General features: G+C 38.7%; 1 protein-coding gene across 2 annotated transcripts in view; it reads left to right on the plus strand.

The window, feature by feature from the left end:
- Window positions 1-11,197, plus strand: part of deptor (DEP domain containing MTOR-interacting protein) — a 38,967-nt gene that overhangs the window by 23,993 nt on the left and 3,777 nt on the right. For both annotated transcript variants that reach the window (XM_063487387.1, XM_063487388.1), the window contains exons 6-9: window positions 2,410-2,592; window positions 3,373-3,525; window positions 6,838-6,908; window positions 7,260-7,364. In XM_063487387.1, coding sequence (XP_063343457.1) covers window positions 2,410-2,592; window positions 3,373-3,525; window positions 6,838-6,908; window positions 7,260-7,364 — 512 coding nt within the window. The remainder of the gene's footprint in view (window positions 1-2,409; window positions 2,593-3,372; window positions 3,526-6,837; window positions 6,909-7,259; window positions 7,365-11,197) is intronic.

Genomic DNA, 11,197 nt, shown 5'->3' on the forward strand with positions numbered 1-11,197 from the left:
AGTGCTCTAGTATTACAGAAATAATATGTGGACTGTGTATGTTGTTAACAACACTGTGTTGCAGTAAAGTTATAAATAACTTACTCGTACACACCCCGAGTTCACATGAAAAACACATTATAAAGGGGGTGGAGAGTAAGCCAGCCAGATTTCTGTTCTTTTCTGTTGTGGTCCCTAGTCACGTTCACACATTCATCTGTACGATGTATGGTTGGTCTGGATGGATCTACTTTGTGTTTGGCCCAAAGCCTGTGTTTGGTCAGTGTGCTTAGTGTCGCACGCTGGGGAAAATGTTTTCCTACACTGTGCTTCTGAATGAGGTACAGACAGGCAGAATAAGCAGATGACAGAGTTCCAGGTAATGCTTAAATTAAGCAGAGCAGCCCTGATATATCACTGTGCAACAGGCAATGAGCCCGGAGCCAGCTGGCATCACCAGGGGTGAGGTTTTACATGATAAATCAGATTACAGAAGAAAAACCAGCATTTCACTTCAGTCTGTGAAGAGGAGTGTAAAGCACAGTACAGGCTTTTTACTTTTAAAAAACACAATAAAGGGACTTTGTTGAGCTGACAAAAACCACAGAATGATGCATGACATGGCCACAAGCCAAATGTGTGTTGCTCATAAAAATGCATGATAACTATAAATGAGAAATGACTATGAAAAGGCTCATTATGTAATGATTATCGTAATAACATAACATGCACTTGAGGACACCTGTGCTTTTAGACTTTCTTCTTACAACTTACTTTATATTTTAACCTTCTGAGACCTTTAAGCTCTTGTTTGGGATGGATTTTTATTTTCTTCCAGCTATTTGTGATTACAAGTATATAAAGTAAGCTTCATCTTTGAACAGAAAACCATTATTACAATTTTACATTCTGTCTGCCCGCGTGCTGAACTAAAAAATGTTTGTAGCTCAAGGAATGACATAATTGTAACTGTAACGTGAATGCTTAATTTACTACAGTAATAAGTCACTGCACTACTGAAAAATGTAATTTGATTACAGTAATGCGTTACAGCCAGAATGGCCGGTGTGTTTGTGGAGCAGACCCGAAAGCAGACAAGGGAGAGACAGAACTGAAATCTTTAACAAAAAGCGAGCCGGTTATTTTGTGCTGATGTCAAAAATGGAAAACAAGGCAAGGCTGGTGCAAAACTAAACTGGGAGCAGCCAAATTACTATTATTACTATAACATGAAACATGAAACTGAACAGTTACATGTGAAACATGAATGTGAAAAAACAAAACATGAGCATAAACATGAACCTAAGCAATAGAAATAAAACTCTGTGATCAGCTGTGACTTGATGTTCAGACAACAGACAACCAAAGAAAGAACAGAGGAAGACAAAGGACTTAAATACACAGAAGGGTAATGGGGGAAGTGGAAACACCTGGGGAAACACAGCTGGCATAAATGAACCTGAATGCCACAGGGGAAGCAAAACACAATGAACATGGAACACAAGACTCTTCAAAATAAAACCAGAAACACAATGGGACATAGACATGAAAACACGAGCTTGACAACATGGAACACACAGACATGAAACACATGACATTCTGGGGAGACACGGAACACAATGAGAACCTACGTAGACAAGGAGGCACAGAAAAAACATAAACCAGATTAAAAACTCAACCAAGCTAATAACACTAGAACTTAACGTACCTCATTAGTAATACAGAATACAAAAAAACTCAACTACACCCTTAACTTAAGAATAACACCTGAATTTAACATTATTTTAACATAGGAAATCAACCATGCAAAAAAACCTCAAAAACGCTGGGTCACAGACCCAGCCTCTGACAGTATTGTGCTGTTTTGCATTGTTTTGTGGGTGAGTATTAACAGGAAATCATTTCTAGACGGCAATAATCTGGCTTGAAGAGGTTAACTTACATAACCTGAAACAGAAAATTGGGTTTCAAAGTGGGTTTCTGTCTATAGCTGGTTGGTTGAAAAGATTAAAAACCCCAAATACTGTGAGGGGGTTAACAAAGACATCACACGGGCATTATGTGACTCTTGAGCCAGGACGAAGACAAAATCAGCTTCTCTTCTCTCTCTCAAACTGTGCATCTCACCTCTGTTGAAACCACAGTAAGAGCAGTGACATTGACAGCAGTTTGACCGGTTTACGTGATTAGTTTCACCTTGGCATGCTTGTTAATTTTGATAAAATTGTACTCATATCTCATCTTATCAGCACAGCCAAAATAAGTGAGGTCAGTGCTCTTAGTGGTCATCGTGTTCTAGCTCAGCTCCAGGGAAATTGTTACTTGCGTTTGAGGTTCTAGATCATGGCTCAATAGGAGTAAGATTATACATTTCAGATACATAACAAAACATATTTATGATCTCCATATCCTTTTTTTCCCTGTTATTAGTCACCAACAAGAATCACTTTGTTGATGGGCCGCTCCTCTACCAGTTCAGGATGAACTTCCGGCGTCGTCGGCGATTGATGGAACTTCTTCACGAGCGCGGGCGCAGCATTCCCGAGAGCCACGACAGTCCCTTCTGTCTCCGGAAACAAAGCTCTGACGGAGGCAACACCAGCTTTCTCTCAGGTGCACACTCCATCTGACTCTTAGTAACTGTGTAAAAGCTTTGCTTCATTATTTCCTTTAATTCCAAACTGACAGATCAGCTAAATAATCTGTATCCTCCTTTCAGTCATTTTAAAAGTAAAACTTTTTTTTTTAAATCTAAACTTTTGCTGAACCCCAGCTCCTCCTGTGAGAGTATTCGCAGACGTTTGGTAGAGACCTTGGGAAGTTTTTCACCTTTCATAGGAAACCTTCACTGTGTCCATGTGTTCATGAAACATTACTCTTATTAAGCAGTTTAAATATTGCCCCTGGTTATTTGATTCAGTGGCATATTTATCCAGTTTGCCTTATCTTCTGTTGACACACATACCCAAATTCACACTCAATAACCTGTGTCCTTGGTGGTGTCTGCCTTATGAAGATAACAGAGCAGCCCTGTTTGTGTTACTAGACATAAGAGCAGAGCAAAAAGTCTCTGTCTCACCAAAGTGGCACAAGAAATATGGCAAAACAAAGAGAAAGTTAAGCATGCACATTTAAAACTATTAAATAGTTATTAAAAGTCTAACCTACTTAGGAGGTTACACAATATATTCCAATGAGAAAAGGCTCAATATTTTATATGAATGAAGTAAGGGGCTTTATGTAGTGCTGGTTTTTCCTATCTTTAGATTTGTCTGCAGCTCCAGAGGCCACACTAGTGAACTGTAAATCAAGCCTTTATTCTGCTTTGCCTTCTTTCTTTTTTTTCTGGCTGTCTTTTAGACTAACAACTCGATTTGTGTTTCTCTGTCTCAGTGAGTCCCACAAAAGAGATAAAGGTGTCTGTCGGAGTTCGTCGGAGCAGCATGAGCAGCAGCTGTGGCAGCATCGGTTATTGCAGCAGTGGTTATTACAGCAGCAGTCCTACGCTCAGCAGCAGTCCGCCTGTCCTTTGCAACCCTAAATCTGGTATGACAACATAGATATCGAGTGTATTTTGTAATGGACCCCACTCCCACTGAACATAAAAACACTATGGAGCAGGAACTATATCTTCGTTTAACTGCCAGGTTTTCTAAAGCTGTGGTTTAAAGTTGCTGCATATAGAGTTAAATGAAGTATTCAGTAGACAGTGGCAATTATAATAGTTTAAACTAACCTCATTACTAAATGGGAATAAGTCCAAATGATTTTAGTTGTTGTGTGTTCTTACTGACAGATTCATATTATTTACTAATTGTAAAGTTATTTTTTAATATAGTGGCTCTACTTTGGATTTTTAAAGCGGTCATTTAGAGAAGCAAAGAACTTCTGACTTTTTCTCTTAGACAGTGGACAGCTTCAGTCTGTGTGCTGCTGCATGCAGCTCTGTCACGTGGTAAACCAGAGGTGTCGAAACCCTTTTTATGTAGTGGTGCACACAAAGCCCAGTTTGAGCTTGTGTAAACCTGCCTGATAACCTTTTATGGATCTACAAACTGTTCCCCGTCCTTTTAGTGTAAAGAAATCCAAGCACACGTTTATTCCATAAGATTTCTTAAGAAAAATAAATTAAATTTTGAAAAGAGTTTTTCCACATTCTATAAAGAAATATTACATAAATAAATAAAAAATCAGCACAGGTCCCCTGACGTAAACTTTAATGACTAAATGCTTAAAATGACAGAAAAGGTTGTTGTGCTGTTCTTTTAACCAGTGACTCACTGTAACAAAAAAGAGAAACATTTCTATTGTAAATGCTGAAAAATTGGAACTTTTCTGTTCTTTAATGTAACACTTAAAACAAAACACTGTTATCTCGTATTTAGTTAGTTTGCTGCAATAAGCCAGGTCATGGGTGATGTCTTTGTCAGTAAGAAGATGGTAAAATAAAAGAAATTTCTTTGCACATTTTCACATTTTTCGAAGCCGCTCAGGGGGCCAGGACAGCTGTATGTTTGACACCCCTGTGGTAAAAAAAAAAAAAAAAACAGAAAGAGAGCTGTTTGTGTAGCAGGAACACAAGACCTCCACTGCACAGCGGGTTTCTCACTAGATATTTTACTTTATGTTTTTTGAAATTAAAGTTACTAAATTAGGCAACAGACTTGCTCAGTTGGAAAGAAGGAAACGAAGCGTGAGAATCAGCTGCCGTCAGTAAGAGGGGTGTCAGATGGACTAGTTGAAATCCTATATAATTTAAAGGGACAAATATCCAGATTACAAACTTGAAAACTCAACACATAGAAGACTCACAACAGGTCATATAACAGACTACTTAACCCACATTTATTCTATCGCAAACTGTGAATTAGCTTGTTTTTCTGTGGGAAGACATGCTGAAGAAAAATCCTAATGAGCGCACGTTTACTTCAGTGGAAAACAGATATGCACTGCTTAAAGGAAAGTGACAATCATACCTGTCATTTGGAAATGAACGGCTTTAAATTCTCTGTGCAGATTTGAAAACTTGGCAGTGAGGCCCTTGAGCCGTGTGTGTGTTTCTGAGTTTTTTATTTTGGCTACTTTGAGGTGTCCTTTGATGTGTTTGATTCAAGCAGAGTCCTCGACAAGAGTCTCTTTGTGCCAGCAGCCCCCCTTTTACATTAGCACTTGCTCATGGTGCACAATGAGCAGGAAGAGGAAGGCACACACACACACACACACACACACACACACACACACACACACACACACACACACACACACAGAGTAAGGGTATTTCTCTTTTGCTTCACATACGAGGAGGAAGAAACTCCATATAAGATGAATGGGGTGAGCTTTGTCCAGTGTTTTGTTTCTATAAAGTCACACCATTAAAAAAAGGTTCTGTCATCCTGTATGACACAAAGGTGGCAGATAACAGAATATTAAGAGAAATTGTCCTGTATATCTGATCAGATTGGAATTCCACAGAGAGATTATGAAAATTTCCAGCTCTAGAGGATTAGCGGTCCTTTGCACTTCACTTCCTCTTCTTTATCAGATTACAGTTAAGTGTTGTGATGTAGACCATAAGTGATTTGTCAAGCACAGGCCACTGACTTTCAAAGAAATGTCCTGCTACATTTGCATTTTTTGCTTTTAGATTTTTGAGAGTTATTCAGTGATTTTTGCTGCACATATCGAGTTGATTTATAGTTTGTTATTAAATACTAAGCACCTGTTGAAATCTGAACTCAATGTGCACACAAAGGCTGAAAGATGCTTACTTATTTGTATTTTTCTACTTTACAGAAGTTATAGACATAAGAGTTTGTTAGACCCTCCAATTCTCTAGTGGTAAAGGAGATCTGGCTATTCTTAAAAGCCTATCAGCTAAACATATGCAGCCCTATGATAGGTCCTATTATAGGAGATGAGGAACTGAAACACCTGCATAAGAAAACTTAAAACACAGAGACAGAAAACCATTCGCACTCACATTCACATGGATATAAACTAGAAAAAAGCAAAAGGAGTGAGGCATGAATACCTGTCTGGACTTAATCTTCAATAAAAAGCTTTCAAAACTGGAAGAAACAACTTTGGTTTGGCCAGTCAGGGCTTCTTTGACTGATGACTGAGAAACCATATTGATAAAATATTTAAGGAAGATGATATGGAAAAGGTCAATGGACCTGACCTAAAGGAAGGAAAACAACAAAGTGAAGGAAATGTCCAATAGATGAGTGGGAACAGCTAGAGGGAAATCAATTAGTTTAATGTCCTGGAGAGGCTTTAGTTGGAAAACTATGGTCAGACGCTTCATACTTATGGCCATTACATAGCATAAAGCAGCTATAGCTTCATTCACAGACTCATCATAAATGCTCATAAATCATAGCAGTCAGTAATAATGCGATCACCAAGCCTAAGAAAAGTTGTTAAATAAAGAGCATTGTCTAAAGAGTATTGAAAGATCTTATTTATTTCAACTTGTGCTTAATCGTTCTTTTTTTTATCTTACCTTTAGCTCTCCAATTTCTTTTCCTTTTTCCTCCTTAAAATGAGGACATTTCCAATTAATTTAATCTAATTAATTAATAAGACACAAAAGTCTTTTGGATCCTTGTGGAGAGTCATGTCGATGTGAGTACTGGTAAGGGGAAGTTGGACTAGAGGAAGGAAAGCTATACTGTTTCAGGAAGCAGGGTGCCTCAAAGGCATTATTAGCATGTGACCAACACTCATAGTTTCTACACACACACATGTACATTTTTAACCAAAAATAGACCTCTGTTTCATGTGTGCATGCCCATGCCAGTGTGTCGTCTTATTGCTGTAACATTGTGTGTTGTTTTGATGTGTCTTTCTCAACAGTCCTGAAGAGACAAGTGAGTCCAGAGGAGCTGCAGAGACCAGGAGGACCTTTTATAAAGAAGACATTCACTGTAGGACACACACAGACACACACTCGCACACAGAGAGCTGAGGTCTAACAGAGACTATTTGAGCAATCACACATGTCCTCACACACACATAGACACACGCGAATATATGTGAAAGGTCCCATGATTCATGGCCGTATGCAGACAGCACACATACATCCCTCCCTATTCTTTTTCTAAGTTAAGTGTGATCACCAAAGAGTCTCAGCTGAGCATCACATGACAAAAATCCAAAGTATAATGTGCATACAATACTTTAAAGTACATTATTTCACCATCTAAAGTCTAAACACTGAGCACGGGATTGAAAAGAAGTGAGATATTCTGCGTCTCATCTGCTGCTGTTGTCCTCAGATTGTAGGCGATGCTGTGGGCTGGGGGTTTGTGGTGCGAGGAAGCAAACCCTGTCACATCCAGGCTGTGGATCCAGGTGGACCTGCTGCCGCTGCTGGCATGAAGGTAAGACTGGTAGAAATGTGTGAACTCCTGAAAGAATGATGAACCCCTGCAGGCTTCTGTCATCAGATGAAATGAAGAGAAGAACAATAGAAAACAAGTTAGATGTACTACACGCACTTCTTAGTGAAATCTGAGACATAAACTTGCTTTTTGCACCTCTGCGGATGCTTTTTGCTGTGGATTTTGATTTCAAGAGGGCAGCTCCTTTAAGTCTGTAGACTGTCGGAGAAGCATTTAAATGTTAACAAGAGTTTAAGGATTCTTTTTGGAGCTTCAGCCCACAGGAGGAGGACGCTAGGATGGAATGAAAGAGTGGCACAAATGTGCTGTAGTAGGGGTGGGGGAAAAAATCAAGGAGTATGAAAGGATAATGGTAGCTGTGCTGCTACAGCTGCCATGAAGGTATGTCAACAGAATGGCAGCAAGGAATCCTGGGAATGCAGAGCACAGCAACTTTACCACAACATGGAGAGCGGGGACAGAGTGCAATGACTGAAAAAATTGTAGAAGGAGCCTGAAAAACGAGAAATTAATTATTGATAGTGTGTTACTCATGTAGGGTGGTCACCGATGGAAGCAAAAGGGCTTTCTTGTGTACATATCACTTTCCATATCCTTTAGTACACATCATTTAGTTGTTCTGTTACAGGGATGTTTTCTTTTAATTAAAGGAGAAAATTTGTACAACTGACTGAAAGTAAGGATGGTTGCCATAGCGAAGACACATGAGCTGAAGATGAAAACTGTAAGAGGAGGAAGTAGGTAGAGGAGATGAGTTTGAGTATTAGCACTAGAAGAGGAAACGGCCTCTGGAAATAATATCACTTCTGCTCTGGTGGCTGATTATTACCATAGAAACATGCACCGGGTTCAAGTCAGTCATAAAGGTGTCGTCGCTCAGAGAGTGTTTCATGTGTGTTAAACTTATTTTGGACTTAATTGGGACATAATATGAAGACCTCATGTGGAAGCTGTTTTAATTGTGCACCATTTTTATTAAACATTTAGCATGATCCGTTTGTGTTGAGCAACTTTTATACCCATTAAGCCAATAAATACCACGCCAAAAACCAGATTATTACATTAGCTTTATCTGATTTCCATCGTGTCAGGTTTAAGTTCCTCGTGTGCAGCGGTGTGTGCAGCATCGTCATCAGTTTATTTGCGTGGAGTTAATCGCACTCCTCGCGTTTCCTCGAAGGGTCCGCCTCACTTGAGTGTTTTTATTGGCGTTTAATGAAAGAAGATCGCAGTCCTGAGAGGGGCCGTCATGTTGTCAGGTGTTGAAACTACAGTCCAGGCAAAAATCCAAAAAAGCAGCAAGTCATTGTCCTCAGATTACAGCCGAGTCGTTTCACACACCTTTTAACCTGTTGCATCTGTTCCTGTTTCTGTCATTTCACTTTGTGAGAGGGATTTTAACCATCTCAGCACAGGGAAACATTTTGTCCAGCTAGGGTCCAGCCAAGATTAACAACCCTGCAGCCTGAGAGAAGGAATGTTTTGAAGGGGAGAAAGAGGAGGGATAAGATGGGGAGTAGTTTGAAGATAGTTAAAGATACTGGAAGGAAAGGTAGACTAGAGAGATGAATTAAGGGAACCAAAGATAAAGATGAGATGGCCAAACGAAGAAGAATGAAGAAGACTGCTTTGGCTCTGAAAATAGTGCAGTATAGCCCGTAGAGATCTGGGTGTGATTACAGCGAGGGTCTTAAATTCCTCTGCTACATAGGATTAGCAGCCTGGCGTTTTTTCCCCCTTTTCTTCATCACACTTAATCTCTCTTTCCTCTTATTTCCTTTGCCTATTTTGAGCTTTCTAGTACGGAAACATTTAGGAGTGCTGGAAAAACACTGAGCAGCGATTGCCGTGAGAATATTCCTAGTGGCCTCGTTCTGCATGTGTTCACTTTTCTGTGTAACAGGCAAGTTTAGGTAGCTGTTCACTCCAAGAAATTTTCTACATGCATAATGTTTCCTGTATGCACAGTCAATAAACTATCTGTTAGAGTTTTCTTTCTTCAATCTTCCCTCGGCTGTCTGCACTTGGTTGATTTATGGGCTATTAAAATATCAGAATAATGAGGTGCTTTTGTTCTTAATCGATTTTTTTTGGCATCGTGAAGAGAACAAAAACAACTTTTAGGGGCCAGTAAAGCAGGGAGTGCTTATGTGAGTGAGTATGTGGTTTAAAAGTTTGCAAAAAACACAGCAGCAGGATCATGTTGCAAGAACGGCAGCTAGAAGGCAGTTTTGAAAAGACGCCTTATTTTTATCTGCAGCTGCAGAAGTGGTTAAACGATAACATAGGGGGCATTCAGGCATGACAGGAGTGGTTTGGAGTGAGGCAATCATGTTGTACCTCTTGTTATTCAACCTGTTATATTTTTTACATCAGTGAGCTCACAGTTTTGAGCTATGACTGTGCTCTGTGCTCACTGACACCTGTGTTAGGTTACATTTGTTGACACTGAAACTTGTGCTGATAAAAAAAAGACAACCCAGAAGCATTTGCACTCTTGCATGTTAAAGTGAAGGACGGCCAGATGCTCGTTTGTATAATTGTTCATAGACTGTATATAAAAGATGGCCACCTATTGCTTTGAATGCTCACAACTTAAAGCTTCCAAGTTTTTTTAGGTTGTTTTTGTGTTTTAAAATAAGCCTTAAACTTATTCAGATGAGAGTGTAGGGCACTTATTAGCTTTAATTAATTTACTGTTATAATTTTGACGAAAGAACAGACTTACTAGATGTAGACACTTTTTTGTCTATTAATATAAGTGAACACTTAACAAGACAAAAGGGCACTCACACTATCCCCTCAGTGATGTGCTTTCCCAACTTAAAGCCCAAAGAACTGTAAGGCAGGAGTAAGGCAGCTTTAGATTATACTTATAAGCTTTGACAGCAAAGCTTTACAGATGAAAACTTGATACAGAGAGAAGCACAGTTTTGATAAAGTATAGCAGGCTGTCTTTCATTGCAGCAAATGTGGATGTTGGCTTTGTAGAATGAAATTCGAATTCTTCTGTAGGCTTGATGGCTTTTTGTAAAACTTTGCAATGTGGGCCACGACTAAGGGTATAATTTCCCTGTAATTAAAAGGAATTTCAATGTACTTTATTTGAAATTACAATATAATTATATTTGTCTACAAGCTCTTAAAGATAGATACACCAGTATAATGTGGTAACAAGTCAGGTTTTTATAGGAAACAAAGAAATAACTATACTGTGAGTAATTTTAGGTAATGTATGAGTAACTTTCACTGTAAGTACACTGTACTTTTCAGCGTGTGGGACAATGAATTTCTCCATTATCAGATCACATAGGGCTGCAAATTTTGATGGGATCTATTTATTCTTGTAAGTTGGTAAGGGAGAACAGTCCTCATCACATTTATGTTGATAAAATAAAAATACAGTTGAATAATAGCACATCAATACAGTGAATATTAAATAAAAATGTAAAAAAGAATAAGATTAAGGATGAATCCACTCCATTATACGGATGATGCCTCAAAAAGTACAGCATTGTGTTTACAGTGTAAGACGTTTATTTTTCTGCATATTTACTATGACATTGCACACTACTACTACTACTACTAAAAATTACTCACACATTACTTACTTATGGTATAATTGTTTCCTGTAAAAACCTGACTTGTTAGCTCCTTATTTATGTGTGCCTACCGTTATATATTTGTAGGTAAATATAATTAATTTGTAATTTCAAATCAAATAATTGTGCCCTTATTTGCAGGCTGTATTGTAATTATCTGGGGAGTTTTTTGCAGCTATAATTAAATATATCGCTATCTGCCTCTTTTCT

This window comes from Pelmatolapia mariae, linkage group LG10_11 (assembly GCF_036321145.2).
Source record: "Pelmatolapia mariae isolate MD_Pm_ZW linkage group LG10_11, Pm_UMD_F_2, whole genome shotgun sequence".
Classification (NCBI taxonomy): domain Eukaryota; kingdom Metazoa; phylum Chordata; class Actinopteri; order Cichliformes; family Cichlidae; genus Pelmatolapia; species Pelmatolapia mariae.